The sequence below is a fragment of the Salmo salar genome, chromosome 04 (genome assembly GCF_965601325.2).
Source record: "Salmo salar chromosome 04, fSalSal1, whole genome shotgun sequence".
NCBI lineage: Eukaryota > Metazoa > Chordata > Actinopteri > Salmoniformes > Salmonidae > Salmo > Salmo salar.
Genome location: NC_138294.1, coordinates 72,091,202 through 72,111,239, shown reverse-complemented (window position 1 = coordinate 72,111,239; position 20,038 = coordinate 72,091,202). Strand labels below are relative to the sequence as shown.

The window sequence follows — 20,038 nt, the reverse complement described above, 5'->3', positions numbered from 1 at the left end:
GTTTACTAATAACTACTGAACCACAGAGTTACCTCAAGTCAGCACATAGACAACAGGAGCACTGCCTCTGCTATTCCAGCACCGTTTCAACTTAAACAATTAAACATCATCCAAACAACAAGACTGTATGCTTAGTTTAATACATTGAAAACAAACTTAAACATACCAAAAACAACGTAGCCCAATCAATGTTGCTAAATAGCATGTGGCTGTCTATGGTTCTGATTTGTGTGTGTGTGTGCGTGCGTGCGTGTGTGCGTAAAACCAAAACATTTGAGGGGGGGTTGGATTGCTACACCAGGCACAGTTGAGCTCAACGCTGATTGGCTAATTATTATTCCCCCAAAAATATCAAGGGAGGCCAAATGCTTGCTGGCATCAATCAATAAAATGCCATACTTGGTCCCGAAAGCTTCAGATACATGAGCTACACATACAGAGACAGAGGGGTGCTGTTTCCCTCACCTGGATGATTTCTCCGGTGAGGTTCAGCCACTTGTGAATTTATGGAAAATTAGAGACAAAATATACATTATTTTATAATTAAAAACATTTTATTGATCAAATATTTTGGGAGGCCTGTCTTCCCTTGTCATCTATGAATACACGCCACTGCTTCTGCAGTAAAACCTCATACACCCAAGTGCTTCTCTGGAGCTGCCCCCACAATTGACACACACCGCATTTTCCACCAATACTACAAATTCCTTTGTCCCATGCCCTCCTGCACACTTCTGCCATCTCGGAATTGTCATATGAAACACCTTAGTGGGTTCGGCACAATGGCTCTCACTGGATAACTGATATATCCTAAAGTGACTTTATCAGGTAAATATTCAAAACTCAAAAGGACAGACAAAGTCTTCTTGGTTTCACCACACTCGCCACCGGGTCTGCGTCGCACCAAACGGCAGCCATCACAGACAGAGGGAATTTCCATTTCAGTTGCTCCACCTCAACAATTAACGCCACCCCATTAATCACTCCTTTCAAAGGCACCTTGCTCCGGAGAGCAAAGCAAGTTACAGGTCTTGTCCTTAGTCGCGTTACACTAAGTGCCCCCTCCCTCTGGACAGAAGAAACACAGAAAATCATCACAGGAGCAGATCGTGGACTATAGGAAAAGGAGGGCCGAACAGGCCCCCATTAACGGGATGAAGTGGAGTGGGTCGAGAGTTTCAAGTTCCTTGGTGTCCTCATTACCAACTGGTCCAAACACACAAGACAGTTGTGAAGAAGGCACAACAACACTTTCTCCCCCTCAGGAGACTGATAAGATTTGTCATTGGTCCACAGATCATCAAAAAGTTATCCAGCTGCACCATCGACAGCATCCTGACCGGTTGCATCATCACCTGGTTTGGCAACTGCTCGGCATCTGACCGGAAGGCTCTATAGAGGGTAGTGCATATGGCCCAGTACATCACTGGGGCCAACCTTCCTGACATCCAGGACCTATATACTTGGCGGTGTCAGAGGAAGGCCCAAAAAATTGTTAAAACCTCCAGTCACCCAAGCCATAGACTGTTCTCTCTGCTACCGCACGGCAAGCGGTACCAGAGCGCCAAGTCTAGCACCAAAAGGCTTTTTAAAAGCTTCTACCCCCAAGCCATAACCAGACTATTTACATTGACCCCCCCGCTGTTTTTACACTCTGCTACTCGCTGTTTATTATCTATGCATAGTCAAATTACCTCTACTAACCTGCACCCCCACACATTGACTCGGTACAGGTACCACCTGTGCACAGCCTTGTCATTGTTATGTAATTTTCTTGTGTTACTTTTCCATTAAAAAAATTGACGTTATTTAGTAAATATTTTCTTAACTCTATTTCTTGAACTGCATTGTTGGTTAAGGGCTTGTAAGTAGCATTTAACGGTAAGGTCTACACCTGTTGTATTCAGCGCACCTGACAAATAAAATGTGATTTGAAGTCCACTTTGAGCTACTTTCACCGATTTTAATAGTACCCAATTTATTTTCTACCCAGTCTGAGACTACATATGGATCAGCCAAACGAAAGGGAAAAAAATGTCCAAAAATGTCACTCCCACTGGGCCCAAATCATCCTTTGCGTTTTCTCCATGCTTCTCTTCTATCTTTACAACTGTTTCCCTCTGGGCTGCATGTCTTAGAGGACACGTCTTAGTGAAGGGTCAATTGGTCCAGTCATTTTAATATAAGCATAATTGGACGCCCTGCAACGCCCCCAACATCCCTGCGCAGGCGCAAATCACTGTCTGTACGCGTCCGTTCGTTTCCATGGTTGCCATTCTTTACAACTGGAGAATAACATTGGTGAGTGTCTTTTGACATTGTATAAACCAATCCATAATAACAGCGTCTCTCAGCTTTTAACATTTTCTCCCACACTAATAAACTGTCTAAACCGTTTTAGATAGACAAGCAAACCATAGTTGTTGGTGGTTGTTTCCTAGGGGAGCAAGAAGCATAGCAAAGCAAACCCAGTTCTTGCTAGGCTAGTTCAGTAGTCAACATAAAGTGAGAATCAAATTATAGTATAGGCTAACGTTAGTTCATGAGCCAGACACCGCAAATTGGGCCGTCGGGCACACTTCGTGTGATGATGTCTCATTGTGATTTTTTTGATGTCCAAGTGTTGTGCGAAAGCATTGCAGCAATGGGAGCTTGCTGTGTGTTATCGCTCTTTCTTTCTTCCCTAAATTACCTATTAACATGGCTGGCAAAACTTCAAACGTTACAATTTGTCAACACGTGCGAAAAATGTGCTACAGAGGTAAGGTTAGATAGTAGTCCTCTATTATTTTCAAGGTTCTGAACAAAGTGTTGAGTTAGCTAACTAATTCTCCACAACAAGTAAAGTTGAAGGCCATGTCAGCTTCTGACAGCTAACGTTAGCAGCTAAGCCTAAGAAATGTGTGAAAATATCGAGAATATTCTATTCTGAATATGTCATTTAGCTTTTTGATAGAGGTTTTGCAAGTGAACAAGCAGCAGGTAAAGTAAACATCTGTGCACACCTACTGTACTGTAATGAAAGCAGCATACTGACAGTGACAGTTCAACTACAACCAAGCTCTCAACTTTTTCCTCAGCACAGCAGTACAAAATGGAAGGTAAAAAGGGACCTGAGCACGGAAAGACCTATGTCAGGTTAAAGGATGAACACAGAAAACCCTGTCCACTAAAACCAGAGGTTGGTTTAAGCCTGTGGGACGCCGCTGAATCGGACACAGAGAGCTTGGTCCAGGAGAGGGACTACCAGTTTGAGCTTCAGAGGCGAATTGGTGTCGAGTCTGGTGACCAAAACATGACACAACCCCAAGAGGAAGACACAGATGGCTCATGTCTGGATGAGGGGGAACTTCATGTCTATGATAGTCTCGAGGTATCAGCACTCAGGCAGAACAAAAACAACGTCCAGCAGCAGAGCAGAGACAAAGAGGTGTCCAGGTAGGCCCTAAACCTTTGCTTTATCACCACTGCTATATGGTGATGGTTATACTGTCATCGTAACCTAAGCAAACTGAAAACTAGAGTGCCCTGTACTACTGCATGGAAGTAGACCTACATATAACAACAACCAAAGTAGGCCTACACAATACACTTGCAACTCATGTAAGGACCATTTTCATCTGCCACATCAAACAATAGTGTAGAAATCAAGTCTTGAACCATGTTGTTCACATTTTTTGCATGACTCAGCCTATACTTAATACTGTTAGGATAACCGTCTGTGTAGGAGAATGAAAAGTAAATAGGTTTGCGATCCAGAAGGGGTAAAATAATAGATTTCTCATAAGACATTGTGCTGAATATCAATGTGACTCTTCAACAAATGTGTCTAATGTTCAAAATGTATTTGCAAAGCAGGACATAAATATTATATTTGTCTCATGATGCAGATACGAGGCAAAAACACCATTCATAAATGGTCTGCCATAGAGATTCAGTCAATCTGCCAAGTTCATCCAAATTCTATTATGCATGGGATGGATCCTGACAGATTCTCAGCCATTTGAAATAGTCCTTCAGATAATGTGACCGGTGTAGATGCATAATGTCAAGTAGGTATTCATATCACTGGTAATAGGCCTAAACATTATCTTATACACTGAACAGAAATATAATTGCAGCATGCAACAATTTCAAAGATTTAACTGAGTTACAGTTCATATAAGGAAATCAGTCAATTGAAATGAATTCCTTAGGCCCTAATCTATGGATTTCACATGAATTCCTTAGGCCCTAATCTATGGATTTCACATGACTGGGAATACACATATACATCTGTTGGTCACAGATTCCTTTAAAAAAGTTTGGGCCGTGGATCAGAAAACCAGTCAGTATCTGGTGTGACCACCATTTTCCTCATGCAGCGCAACACATCTCCTTCGCATAGAGTTGATCAGGCTGTTGATTGTGGCCTGTGGAATGTGTCCCACTACTCTTCCATGGCTGTGTAAAGTTTCTGGATATTGGCAGGAACTGGAACACACTGGTGTACATGTCGATCCAGAGCATCACAAACATGCTCAATGGGTGACATGTCTGTTGAGTATGCAGGCCATGGAAGAACTGGGACATTTTCAGCTTCCAATAATTGTGTACAAAACCTTGCGAGCATTATCATGCTGAAACATGAGGGGATGGCGGTGGATGAATGGCACGACAGGATCTTGTCACTGTATCTCTGCATTAAAATTGCCATCGATAAAATGCAATTGTGTTTGTTGTTCGTAGCTTATGCCTGCCCATACCATAACCGCACCGCCACCATGGGGCACTCTGTTCACAACAGTGACATCCCCAAACCGCTCGCCCACACGACGGAATACACGCCATCTGCCTGGTATAGTTGAAACTGGGATTCATCTGTGAAGAGCACACTTCTCCAGCGTGGTAGTGGCCATTGAAGGTGAGCATTTGCCCACTGAAGTCGGTTACGACGCCGCTCTGCAGTCAGGTCATGACCCTGGGGAGAACGACAAGCATGCAGGTTAACTTCCCTGAGATGGTTTGTGACAGTTTGTGCAGAAATTCTTTGGTTGTGCCATCCCACAGTTTCATCAGCTGTCTGGGTGGCTGGTCTCAGACAATCCCGCAGGTGAAGAAGCCGGATGTGGAGATTCTGGGCTGGCGTGGTTACACGTGGTCTGCGGTTGTGAGGCCAATTGGACGTACGGCCAAATTCTCTAAAACAACGTTGGAGGCAGCTTATGGTGGAGAAATTAACATTCAATTCTCTGGCAACAGCTCTGGTGGACATTCCTGCAGTCAGCATGCCAATTGCATGCTCCCTCAACTTGAGACATCTGTGGCATTGTGTTGTGTGACAAAACTGCACATTTTAGAGTGGCCTTTTATTGCCCCCAGTACAAGGTGCACCTGTGTAATGATCATGTTGTTTAATCAGCTTCTTGATATTCCACCTGTCATGTGGATGGATTATCTTGGCAAAGGAGAAATGCTCACTAACATGGATGTAAACAAATTTGTGCACAATATTTAAGAGAAATACGCTTTTTGTGCGTATGGACATTTTCAGGGATAATTTATTTCAGTTCATGAAACATTGGACCAACACTTATCATGTTGCTTGTGTTGATATTTTTGTTCAGTATATTTTCCCAAAGTAGACTTTTAAGACATTTTCAGTTTGGTCAGTAGGTGGCAGTAGTAGATCATAAGTGGCACCTCAAACTTATTTGTCTTCTTCACTATGGTTGTGCATCTCAAAGGGTAGTGTAGCCTATAACATTAGTGTAAACATTTATTTTTTAATGTATTTTTTCCCGTTGTAATGTTTGAACAAGCTGATCAGATTTCAGTTAAACTAGATGTGCTATTTATTAAAATATTTTCTGGAACATGTTATGTTGTACACTAAATCATAATCAGAAGTGTCCAAAATACAAATAGGCTACAGGGGAAGTAGGCCTACAGGGCATTATTTATTGATAATTATGTTTCAACCAACTGTGATTGTTTTAAAATGAGCCAAGGCATTCCACTTTTTATTTTGCTTTTCTGAACATTAGAACAATTCAAGTGAATTATGCCATTATTGCGCTATTTACTTTAGGCAAATTAGTGCTTCACTTTTAATTAGGTCTAATCTGTTTATTGAATTTGAAAATACTGTTTTCAAGTACACAAATTATTCAAAATGAAGATTATAATACAGTGCTTATGTAAAATGTTATATGGAAAACTCCAGCAACAATAAAGCATTTTTCTCACTAAACAGCACATGGAAGATAAAAGATGAATAGCGTTCATTCTTCACTCAACAATGGAACAAGGCCAATAATTGAGCCTGATGCACGCATTGGCAAATTAATTGAGCTGTCAGCAGACGCGTCAGGCTAATTTAGGTACTTTCCAAGTAACTGCCTTCATTTAAGGCAAATTAGATTTAAATTTTGTTGGAGGTTATCACAATAAGTGGTCACTCTGCTGTCCATTAACTGGCCGGCTCTTCATTGTCAACATGCCAGAGACCTCTCTGATGCAGGAATCTGAAGATAGGACCCCCACATCTGTTTTTCACTCTCCCCATCTACTGGAACTGTTTCCTCACTGACCTCGCAATAATAATTTCACCCTAAACAAAGAGGGGCTATTCTCTCATTGTTGGTCCCGGGCAGATTGATGCCCGCCAAATGAAGATCCACTTCACCACGTAGGCCCACATTGTTTCAGTGAAAATGACCATGGCAAATACTCACAAAAGGGTCAATTTCAGATGGTCTGCCCTGAGAACAGTCCCAATTTCCCAGCGTCATAGTCTCATAGCCTCGCCATTGACCGGCTCTGTCCTCAAAGCCGGGCGTCCACATTCACAACAGTGGGCATTTCACACCCATGTATAGCCTACTTGTCATTCAATCAATGAATGTCCCCATTCAAGCACCTCTATTCATCCAGTGCAATATTTTTCTGTTTACCTCGTGATTTCTTTTGAATGCTGATAAAGTAACACATTTGAACATTTTCCATAATCTCTTTTTACTTCCCCCACAGTTCAGTTTTTATTCTTACACTGTTTCTTGAAATCAACCGAGTACATTTTGTTGCGTGTTTGGTCATTATCTCGACTACCATATAATAGCCTATGGGTGTTGTTTTGTGCACGGTAAAGAAGACGTCGTCCAGCTGTGTTGTATCCATAATAAATTCTCCAGCTTCTCCAGTCATTACTGAGCCATCCCTTACCCTTTTGGCCTCATTGAGTGAAGTGCCCTACACCTAGGCAGCCCCGGGCAGGGGCATCATGAGATGAGGAGTACGCTTCCCCTCGTCCGCCAAGCAGCACAACAAAGAGGCACTCTGCTAATTATTTTAATGAGATCTTTTCATCCCCGTTAGAAGGGGCACATTAGGTAGCAATTTCAGTCCATTTTCTAAGCTGAAAATTGCCATTTGTGAACCATTCGCCAGTAGTAGTCTTCAGACACTCCCTCATTATTGGATAAGGAGATGAAAATATGAAGATTACGTATAAATACAGGCAAATAATGTGCTGATGTCAAATTCAATTTGGAACAGCGGCTTGTCTGTTCAAAGAAGGACTCACTCTCATTGTTTAAGGACACCATCAGTATTGTTGAGGTGTACAGTAACACCTATTGTACTGCTGACCTCTCAAAGCTTGTTGTGTTCTTCGTAAAATCTTTATTTTCAGGAATGGAGGCCTATGGTCCTAGTACTTTTGTATTCAAAGACAATAATAGGATCTTCCATTTCTTGGGAAGATATTTTATTTCATCATAGGCCAGCCTATTATACCTTTTATGATGTTTTAATCATTCACATTGGTCTTTCCCATTATAGTGTTCTGATTTAGGTCGGTCACTAAAGAAAATGCAAATTCCACTAGTCATGTAAATTATCTACTAATGCTTCTATTCTCAAACTTGCAGACAGATCCACTTCGATGACACCTATGCAGAATTGCGCTACAATCCCAACTGGAGGACTAATCTTGAGGGAGCTCGACAGTTCGACAGGATGACCCCACAACTTCCCCTCGAGGAAGAATCCTACAACTCGGATGAACAATCTGAGGAGAGCCATAGCGAGAGAGGACAGGAGCTTTCAGGGAGTGGAGGACACACATACATCTTTTCCCGCAGTCCAGCTCTTGCAGAGAGTATGACTCCAGAAATCACAAGTAACGAACTTCAATCTAAACACCCCCTAACGTCTTACCACCTCCATCCACTGCAGAATGAAGTTACCAGAGAGGTTTCACCTGCATTTTCCTACCACCTTCATCAGAACCAAGTTATAGGGGATAGCTTGCCAGAGTCCACCCACGCAAGTCCTGGTGTGCCATCTGAAAAAGCCATGGAAAGAAACCCACACCAGAGAGTCAAGGCCAACCGAGGTGTGAGGAACCCAACCAATGCCACTGGTGGTGAAATCCAAGCTAGCTCTCCTGACCTAGAAGACCGTTACAGGGAGACACATGACAGATACGATAGAGCGTTTCAGTTACAGAATTCGATGTCCTCTAAATCAAATGGTTCACGGCACTTGTCCAGCAGAAAGCCAGACATACCAAGGGAGGACATCATTGAACGCAACAGAGTGACACTGGGGATCAACACAGCCAAACAGGGCTCGTACCTGAGGGCACATGTACAACAGAAGGAGATGAAATCAGACAGCCCAAATCAGGTAGGCTTATGTGTTGATAAGCTGTGTTTTTTCATAAAAGGTTTCTGAATTTGTGGTTGTGTATGAAGGCAACCACAGGTGGCCTCTCCTGTTTATTCCAATAATTTTTGCCCTCTTGTTGAATAGGCAGGTAGCCTAGCAGTTAGAGCGTAGGGACAGTAACCGAAAGGTTGCTTGTCCAAATTCCAGAGCCTGCAAGGTGGAGAAATCTACCCTTTTGCTCCCCGAGCGCCGATGATGTGGATGTCGATTAAGGCAGCCATCCGCACCTCTGATTCAGAGGGGTTGGGTTAAATGCGAAAGACATGTTTCGGTTGAATGCATTCAGTTATGCAACTAAGTGTCCCCTTTCCCTAGGTTGTAGTATAAAAACCAGCCACTAGGAGCTGCACAAACATACCGATAACTCTTTATCTCCTTTAAAGGAATAGTTTATACCAAATCCAGAAACTCCCAAGTGATTCCATACTCTGTCCCTGGAGTGCAGAACTGAGACTGCTGCAAAAACGGGTCATGTGACTATGCAGGCCTCGCTTTGTTTCGTTGTCAGTGAATGCATGATTAACAAATCTGTGGACTGTGGACAAATTCATAGTTTCTTTGAAAGTGTACGGTCGAATTAGCTGTTTTTGTCAATAGTACTATCGGTTTGGAGTCTGGAAATATGTAATTTTCTACCTAAAACATGCAATTATTTTATATAGCGTACTGTCACAGCAGCGAAAATAGGTAACAACTGCACTTGTGGGCACCCTCATGGGGGAGACCCTGCTATGTAGAAACGTCACGATATGCCCTTATCTAGAGATTGATGTCACAGTTTTTATTTTGGAGCTGGTGCGAAAGTTGATCAAGTTAGGCCTATCGCAGGTAAGGTTAATTATGCAAAGTGGAAAAAGAGATGGCAGCAAGAGAAAGCTGGTGTTCGGTCCCTGGCTGCACTTTATACAGGAAATCAAGGGAAGAAGTTTCACAGTTATCTGGTAAAAGATAAGCAAAAGATGGTTAGTAGCAGTTAGAAATAGTAAATACAATGTAGGCTACATACTCCTGCAGCCAACCTTACATCGCTGTGTGTGTGTGTGTAGCAAGCACTTCAGCGACGAAGCATAGGAACAAGATATGCAATCTGAAATGATGGGGACAGAAAACCGAAGGATACTTAAAGATACAGCTGTTGCTACTGTATTTCTATGGACTGGATCTGGCGCAGTGCCAAAATACAAGGCGTGTTTGAGAAGGGAAAGCGACAAAGCAAGCGTGCAGAGGTATGTAGTCTAGCCTCATCCTTGAAGTTTGAGGTGTTCTTATTGTGTTATTAGACCAGTGGTGGTCGATGCTGTTTAAGATGAGGGAGGATCATGGCCTTATTTCTATTACAGCATATTGGATGACTGTCATTCATATTCCATTCACCCAGTTCAATGTAACATCGATAGGTTTAGGCTACTACATGATGCTCAAATTTTCCCTATACCCATCATGAGGTTGCTACAACCTAGTCTATGAATGAAAGTTTACGACGTAGGTGTACAGGTCGAGAGAATTTTGAGTAATCAAAGTGACAGACAGTGACACATTCAATATCGCCTTGCACACTCTTGGCTGCATCTAGCTGATCTAGTTCTTTTTATCCCTGTTTCGTTCCGTTTGCTTCCGCTTTAAAAAATGTTTTTCAACAGAATCGGTGGAATGAATACACCTCTGATCACACGCAAACACAGTTCACTTTCATAGCAGCCACATGAAAACAGCATGACCACTATGCTCCTTGTATATATAATTCCTTCTCGCTACTATCTACACTCTGTTCTCCTCTCACCTTTTCCCTTCGCTTGTGGACTTCAGTGCATCACATCAGCAATCCAAGCCAAACCTTCATATCATGACCACTAATGCACTAATGCTACACACAGTCTACATCGTTGTCAAATCATAGTCAACATAGATACTAGAACTAACACGTTAGTAAACCCTCTACATTCATGCAGTACAGTCAGAAAGCAGTTTAGCAGTTACACCGGCGGGCCCCGGTGGCAATAAATTAACAAAACCAGAAGCTTACCTTGACTTGGGAGCGTTCCAGAGCCATAGCCAGCTAGCTAACATAGCATCCCTCTCTGTTTGAGCCGGGTGTTTGAGTAGGCTAAACTAGCTATCTGCATTGCTAGCTAAGTGAAGGTCAACGTTTAAAAAGAAATACAACCAAATATAGCTCTCTCTCGCTATCTTGCTTCTCCTTCATTTTGGAAGAAATTAATTTGTTCAAAACTGTTCAACGATTGTATTTCTCTCTCTTTGAGTCAACTACTCACCACATTTTATGCACTGTAGTGCTAACTAGTTGTAGCTTACGCTTTCAGTACTAGATTCATTCTCTGATCTTTTGATTGGGTGGACAACATGTCAGTTCATCCTGCAAGAGCTCTGATAGGTTGGAGTACTCCTCTGGAAGTTATCATAATTACTGTGTAAGTCTATGGAAGGGGCGGCAGGTAGCCTAGTGGTTAGAGTGTTGGACTAGTAACCGAAAGGTTGCAAGATCGAATCCCCGAGCTGGCAATGTAAAAATCTGTTGTTCTGCCCCTGAACAAGGCAGTTAACCCACTGTTCCTAGGCCGTCATTGAAAATAAGAATTTGTTCTTAACTGACTTGCCTAGTTAAATAATGGTTAAAAAAAAGGGCATGAGAACCATGAAACTCCTAGGTTTTGTATTGAAGTCAATGTACCCAGAGGAGGACAGAAGTTATCTGTCCTCCGGCTACAGTTACGGTGTTACCCTACAGAGTGCTGCTGAGGCTACTGTAGATATTCATTGCAAAACAGTGTGTCAATTATCAATTATTTGGTAACGTTAATATATTTATTATAGTTTTATCTAAAAAAGAGTTATGGTATAAATGACATTAACTAAGGAGGATGGCCTCCCCTTCTTCCTCTGAGAAGCCTCCACTGATGTATTGTTTCTAAAACAATACAATTATTACTAGTAAGAAGTAATGTGGTATATTGTTGAATGACATTTTTAGTGACCTGAGTCTTTTAACCAAAATATCACAGATGAGACAAACATTTCCACCTGCCCCTTTAGGTTGAGTCTAACTAGTAGAAGTGTCATTTCTTCCCTAGCAGTTGAAATTCAAACATAGAAAAACAACCTAGCTTGTGAATAAAACAATGTAAATAGCCAAGAAACACAAGGACAAACATCTCACTTCAGTAGACTATTGTTTCAAGTAAATTAGACCAACTTTTATGCCTGTGCACAGCGCTTCTAAAAATGAATCTTTCACTGAGCTCTTCACATGCGCACAGCCCCCAGCCAGGCAGTGTTGCAGTGCGAGGTGGAATAGGCTATTTTGGATTCGTAGTTCTTTGACTTTGTGCGATTCATTTACTAGCTATGAAACAAAACGTCAGAAATACTTTGACATTTTTATTTTACTTTAAATGTGATCATACTTGACCATTTTTATTCACAAATGCGAGTGAAATACTCGCACTGTGGAGCTCTGACCACCCGCCAACATAGCTGGTGAAATGGACATCTTAACTGCCAATGCCAAAATCTACCCTCATTTGGCTGGTGGTGGGTGTTAATGTTAGGCCCTGATGCATTCACTGACAACAGAGCAGAGTGAGGTCTGCATCCAGCAACTTCACAAGTCACATGACCTGTTTTTGCAGCTGTCTCAGTTCTGCACTCCAGGGAGAGAGAGAGGGAGAGGGCAAACTACACTGAACTAGCTCCAATGTATGACATCACTTAGGAGTTTCTGGATTTGAGTAACTTCTCCTTTACCCTAATCTCTACTAAACGCACTACCTGAAGTGTGTGTTGTGTATATCAACAGGGCGTTTAATTGTTTATTACATTTCTTTAATCTAATAATCTCACCGGTATAGTGAAGAACTTGTCCTATTCTACTCAAAGGCCTACATAAATAAGCAATTTTACTGTTGAAAACTATATACAGTGCCTTCAGAAAGCATTCATACCCCTTGACTTTTCCAAATGTTGTTGTGTTACAGCCTGAATTTAAAATGGGTTACATTTAGATTTTTTGGTCACTGGCCTACATACAATACCCCATAATGTCAAAGTGGAATAATGTTTTTTGAAATGTTTACAAATGAACTAAAAATGAAAAGCTGAAAAGCTGAAATGTCTTTAGTCGAATAAGTTTAGGAGTAAAAATGTGCTTAACAAGTCACATAATAAGTTGCATGGACTCTGTGTGCAATAATAGTGTTTAACATGATTTTTGAATGACTACCTCATCTCTGTACCACACACATACAATTATCTGTAAGGTCCCTCAGTTGAGCATTAAACTTCAAACACAGAGTCAACCACAAAGAACAGGGAGATATTCCAATGCCTTGCAAAGAAGGGCACCTAGTGGTAGATGGGTAAAGAAAAAAACGAGACACTGAATATCCCTTTGAGCATGGTGAAGTTATTTTGGATTTTGGATGCTGTATCAATACACCCAGTTACTACAAAAATGCAGGCGTCCTTCCTAACTCAGTTGCCGTAGAGGAAGGAAACCACCCAGGGATTTCACCATGAGGCCAATGGTGACTTTAAAACAGTTACAGTTTAATGGTTGTGATAGGAGAAACTGAGGATGGATCAACAACATTGTAGTTACTCCACAATACTAACCTAATTGACCGAGTGAAAAGGACGACGCTTGTACAGAATAAACATTTTCCAAAACTTGCATCCTTTTTGCAACAAGGCACTAAAGTAATACTGCAAAACATTTGTTATGTTAGGGGCAAATCCAATACAACACATTACCGAGTACCACTCTCAAAATGTTCAAGCATAGTGGTGGCTGCATCATATTATGGGGAGAAAAAAAAAGAAGAAAAAAAAAAAATAAAGGAATGGAGCTAAGCACAGACAAAATCCTAGAGGAAAACTTGGTTCAGGCTGCTTTCCACCAGACACTGAGAGATTATTTCACCTTTCAGCAGGACAATAACATACAACACAAGGCCAAATCTACACTGGAGTTGCTGGGTTACAGTTTTGACTTAAATCTACTTGAAAATCTATGGCAAGACCTGAAAAGGGTTGTCCAGCAATGATCAACAACCAATTTGACAGCGCTGTAACACATCAAAATGTGGAATAAGCCAAGGGGTATGAATACTTTCTGTAGACACTGTACATAAAGATATTGTTTGCTAGAACACCCCACTGTAAACTACAGTGTTATGTGCCATTTGGCACCTATTTGCTATTATACCAAACAAAAATATAAATGCAACGTGTAAAGTGTTGGTCCCATGTTTCATGAGCTGAAATAAAAGATCCCAGAAGAAAAAAAATATGCACTAAAACATATTTTTCTAAAAAGTTGTGCACAAAATTGTTTACATCCATGCTAGTGAGCATTTCTACTTTGCCAAGATAATCCATCCTTCTGACAGGTGTGGCATATCAAGAAGCTGATTAAACAGCATGATCATTACACAGGTGCACCTTGTGCTGGGGACAATAAAAGGCCACTATAAAATGTGCAGTTTTGTCACACAACACAATGAAACGGATGTCTCAAGTTTTGAGGGAGCGTGCAATTGCAGGAATGTCGACCAGAGCTGTTGCCAGAGAATTGAATGTGAATTTTTCTACCATCAACTTCGTTTTGGAGAATTTGGCAGTATGTCCAATCGGCCTCACAACCGCAGACCACGTGTAACCATGCAGAGCCCAGGACCTCCACATCCTGCTTCTTCACCTGCAGGATCGTCTGAGACCAGCCACTCAGACAGTTGATGAAACTATGAACTGTAACTCAGTAAAATCATTGAAATTGTTGCATGTTGCATTCATATTTTTTTCAGTATAGATAATAATTTTAAAAGGTTAGGCTAATTCACACTCACAATGAGTTAGCCAAGGCAATGTCCTATAGACTGGTTGGTTGTTTAGCAACAAAACCGAGGCTTGCGCAACTATGGGTCAAGACAGACGGTTTGGCTTAGATTGACAACATGTGAACTATATTTCGTCTCCAATGTTTATTGACAACATAAATACTTTTTCACAATGAGCCCTTATTGTCGCTCAAATACATCGTTATAGTTGTTGGTTAGCTAGCTAGTAATTTGTAGCTATTGTAATGTCCCTGGGTTTATAAGCGCGGATATCGACTCTGCCGCTGGCGCATGATTTTGCGGCACAGTTGATAGCGAGCTGGACTTCGGGCTAGAAGGTTGAGGGTTCGAGACCTGCTCCCTGCTGTTTCATTACATTGGTGTCAGAAGTGATCGGACCTTGCATCCACGACAGTGCGTGTGCTTGGCTGGTGAGCGCGTTCCTATAAGACGTTGAGTTGCAAGCTAGCGCGAGGACGCGCTCTTTGAAAGGAAGGAGTAGTGTAACGACCCTGGGTTTAAAAGCGCGGATATCGACTCTGCCGCTCGAGGCTGCTTTTGCGGCACAGTCGATAGCGCGCTGGACTTCGGGCTAGAACGTCGAGAGTTCGAGGCCTGCTCCCTGCTGTTTCATCACACTATATTAGCATTGACATGAAATCAGTAAAAACACCTCAAAAGAAGACATGGTGTCAATAATAAGATGAAACGAGCCACTTACTATTCCCCACATGGTAGTTTCTTGTCATTCTTGCTAGCAATCCCGCCATCCAGAATCACAACATGCTGACTTCTGCCCCATTGAAGCGTGCACGTCGTTTTTGTGATGTTGTCAGCTAACACATCTACGCTACTCATGCAGTGAGTATAAGGCCTTTTTACTATGGAATTGTACATATGGGCTGGACACTTTTTAGTTGTTTTTTATTCTTGGGGTTAGGTGTACTGTATATGGTATGGGAGAGGGCTGTCTTGGGGTTTTATTTATTGAGTTGCTGGTATTTAATACCTATGATGCTGCCTGTGATGTGTTTTGTAATGCCATAATACTGACTTTAAATTCTGCCCAGCGTCTCTGGAGAGAGGTGATTTACATGTGCTGGGTCAATATTCAGTCTTGTTAACGTCCATGCATTTCCTTTTTTTAAATCGCAATATTAAGGTGAGATTGGCATTTACGATGCAGACGAAGGCTTTGCATTGACCACTGATATTCCGTTAGAAGTATTACAGAGTACTTCTATAGCACCTCACTGAAATAAATAATTATATGTGAAATAATTTTTGTAGCTGGTTTTCAAATGCATAAAACATTTACAGGCAAAAGTATTCATACCCCTTGGATTTCTTCACATTTTATTGTTACAAAGTGGGATTAAAACTGATTTAATTGTCATTTTTTTGTCAAAATCTACTCAAAATAGTGTAATGTCAAAGGGGAAGAAAAATAAGATTGTTTTTAGATTAATGCATATGCAACGACTATACTTTAGTTATCCAATAAGTACTCAGCCCGTTTGTTCAGGCAAGCCTACATTAGTTCAGGAGTAAAATTTGGTCTAACAAATCACATAATAACTTACATAGACTTACTCTGTGTGAAATAATAGAGGTTGGCATGATTCCTCTGTCCCAGATACATACAATATCTGTAAGGTCCCTCAGTCAAGTATTGAATTTCAAGCACAGATTCAACTAATCTTTAAAAAAATGTTAGTATTTTTCTTACCCTTTGACATTACAGTATTTTGAGTAGATTGTTGACAAAAAAATACAATTAAATCCATTTAATCCCACTTTGTAACACAAAATGTGAAGAAATCCAAGGGGTATGAAAACTTTTGCAAGGCACTGTATATGAGAAAACAGACTTTCGTTCAGGCGACAACAGCAATTGGCTGTTGAAATAAAGGCTAGAGCTAGACAGTGTCTTAACATTACATGATCCAACACAGATGCCTTAGTATTCACACTCTTCTGATGTGAGGATTGTCCGATTTTTGGGGGTGGGCAAAAGCCTTCTCTAAACGTATCAATTGTGTTCCTATATATTAAACATGTTGCCAGGCTAAATGGTCTGCTTCACATTGATGTTATCTTTTGAATCCTCTCAATGGCAAGTATGAGTCAGATTATAGGCTTCCTTTCCTTAATCATAATATTTTAACATATCTTCCTAGTTTCTCCTTATATCTTTTTAAATAAAAGAAAGTAATAGGCTACATTTTTCAGTCGAACCAGACTGATGCCCATCCATTTTTATCATCCAAGATATGAATATCTCATTTCTTTGTCGACTCACATGGAAACTACAGAATATGCAGCAGCGAACTCTGACCTAGTCTGGAAAATTAATTTGGCAGGAGCAATGCCGTTTTCAATTGCTATCCACTCTGAGAAGGGAAAGGGAGCCATGTCTGCCTATCTAGTGCCTATTATGAGTTGATCTGTACAACAGTAGCTATTAAGAACATCAGAGAGGCATGGTTACCAATAGTCTTTTAGATATCCCCCTGCACCTGGCACAGGCGCATAATTGGCTGAGGACGGTAGCCTGCTCCCTCTGTGCTGGGGTACACTGTATGCTTCCCCGTGTAGCTATATCACTAAACCCTTTTCCCCCATCTACCATCTACTCATCTGAGCCCCTAGGCCTGTCACAATGTCTTGTATCATCCAGATTAGCATAGTCAAGAGCTGTTAGCATTGTGGCATGTAAACAGAGCCAGGCCTTCTCCCTCCCCTAAACCGTCTGTTTTGCCAGTCTCCTTTGACTTAGCGTGTTATTTTCTCATTGCTACTACTACTAACCACACAACATATTTTACTCGACGGGTGACATTGTGGATAAAGATTCCAGTCACCAATTTGCATGCAGTGTAGGCTAAATTGTATTTTAGTGCATTCGTTTGAGAATGATCAGGCTAGTTTGTGTTACCGCCTCCTTGATGTAATCCAGCACCATGAAATTAAGCAGTCCAATATTCTGAGAACATTTGTATAAGGTTTAGTTGTTGTATAATTTGTATAAGGATAACCTATTGGCGCAGATGGAGGCTCAATCTTCAAACAGCAGAACAAGCACAAGTCATTATATAATGATTACCAGGCCAACTCATTCTTTTCTGATATGATTTTTCTGCTGCATATTGTGCGTTTCCTTCTCTTTCTCCACAGTGTCCTTCAAAAGAGGCCAATTTCCTAGACAAATCGCATCAGTTTCACCGCCATCATTATCCAAGCCCAGCTAACCATGCTCTTTATGCTCTTTTTAAAAGGCCCCATTTGATTTTTGACAGACAAGACTGTCTGAAATCAACTTGCATAATTAGCAGTGTTATTAAAATGTACACAATCTTGTAATGCGGCAACTTTGTAGCCGGCGAGTGTCAGGAGCAACGATGGGCTCCAGCAGTGGTCCCCTTTGATAAAGACAGAAGTAGCAGCAGCAATCTTCAGCTATTGCACTCAGCCCGCTGAGTCCCTCGCCTGTCTCTCAGGCCCTCACTTCAAAGCCATGGGACATAATGTACAATCTCTTAATAGTTTTAGACCAAAGCTTCCCGGGGGCTCTCGGCCACTGTATAGCCTACCTCAGTGTAAACACCTAATCAAGATTGCCTGGGCCTGGCCACAATAGCAACCAAATAGCAATCCAAGATCCGCGGCCCTTTGAAGTCTTCATTGCAAAAACTGATGTTTCCTGGGCGGCTCAAAGTAAAATGGCATGCCCAATTGCCTGGACTTTGTTGTGGCTCGTCTCGCCAAGAGGAGGGCAATTACGGGCCCCAATTTAGCAGAATAGATATTACACAGCTTACAATGCTCAAAATGCAATTTGGCTTAGATCATTTGGCTCCAATTGATTGGGATTTTTATAATGGGTGACAAAAGGCAGTGTCAGGGGCCACGGGCAGAGGTTGTGGTCCTGTCTTGCCATGGGAAAGCTGGGGATTGAGAGGTGGGTGGGTGGGTGGATACTGTCATTGGTGGAGTCATTGACACCTGTTACTGATCTACACACAAAACAGCTGCTGCTCCACCAGTGTCAGGCTTGGGGACACACAGGACAACACCTGGACCATTAGACAGCCTATTAAATTACTAGAGGGGCTATGTCATAAATCCTTAAAGTTCCAGAATGGTGTGAAAATGGCAGCCATATTGGTCAGGGAGAAATCCAAACCAGTCTAATTGGAATTAATGGAATTAATGGCAGTGGAGGCATCGTCGTGATTTTACTTATGCAGGAAAATAAAAGTAAGGCATGTGATATATCAGAAATTGTGTAATCGATTTATTGTCAACCTAAAATATTGCCATATAATTGTAAATAGTTTGTACAGGTTTTTCACCAATTTTCTGTATAAATAGCCTCTAAAATATATGTTAACAGGCCATACATGTCTACATTTTTGTTTTCTTGGAAATATGTAAGTGCTTGTTGCATTTACAACTTGTCTAAGTCCTATCATCAACTGATTTCAGACAGTGTACGGCTGTGGATTGACTGCATTATTTGAATGGAATGTTGGCATATTGGCAGTTAATTTGAAAAATCTATGGGATGATTCCTCTAAAACTGGCTGGCTAGACGGCTAGCTAACAAACATACAGTGCAGATAAATTCTTGAAATTCCTTATTTTACACAATAACTTATCACAGCACTGGCAAACCATGATTGACCAACTCCCTGACCAAAATGGCTAACCTTTATCCCATCATAAGAAGGTTCATGTCCATTCTAGTATTCTAATTCCCAGTTATATGATCTGGACACTGTCAGGATCACCTTGAGTTCTATGTGCCAAATAATCAACACCTAACTTAGTTACAAAACCACCCCTCAAATGTCAGCATTTAAGCGGAAGAGTTTTTCTGACATTTGACATTGAAATGGTAATGATACGATATAGGCCTAGTTTTCCCTAGTTTCACATTGAGAAGTTAGGCTACTACTCATAAAACGTATTTCAATTTTCTGGCAGCCATTTTTTTTGCTGAATATGCCATAACATCACATGCACCAAATCCCACCATGATAGTAATTCTAAAATGTCAGTCTTCTTACCAAAATAGTATATCATTCAGTTACTTCTTTCATTAGCTTTTTACTGCAACACCGGCTCTGCTTTTGCCGCCGCTTAGCTATCATCTGTGTGCCTTCTTGCCCAGATAGGGAGGACACTGCATCGGGTTATCAGCCCAGCTCCCCGCATACCTGGCCTTTCAGCAGATAGACAGAACAGTTTGACGCCACACTTATTGATGGATATATTACAACTCCATCCACTCACTCTCTCTGACCTTCGCCTATTCACTCTCCCAGAATTAGTGGCATTTAACGAGGAACTCCTCAGCCTGTCAATACCATCGATCCTCTCAGATTGTCCTCAGGACGCAGAGTGAGGGACCCAAGTTAACTAAATGATTTTCATTACGACATTAGCTGAATACATTTCTCTCTCGAAAA

General features: G+C 41.4%; 1 protein-coding gene across 1 annotated transcript in view; it reads left to right on the top strand.

Moving 5' to 3' along the window:
- Positions 1 to 3,085: 3,085 nt before the first annotated feature.
- Positions 3,086 to 20,038, top strand: part of jhy (junctional cadherin complex regulator) — a 33,493-nt gene continuing 16,540 nt past the window's right edge. The window contains exons 1-2 of the mRNA XM_082974689.1: positions 3,086 to 3,438; positions 7,911 to 8,670. Coding sequence (XP_082830815.1) covers positions 3,095 to 3,438; positions 7,911 to 8,670 — 1,104 coding nt within the window. The 5' untranslated portion in view covers positions 3,086 to 3,094. The remainder of the gene's footprint in view (positions 3,439 to 7,910; positions 8,671 to 20,038) is intronic.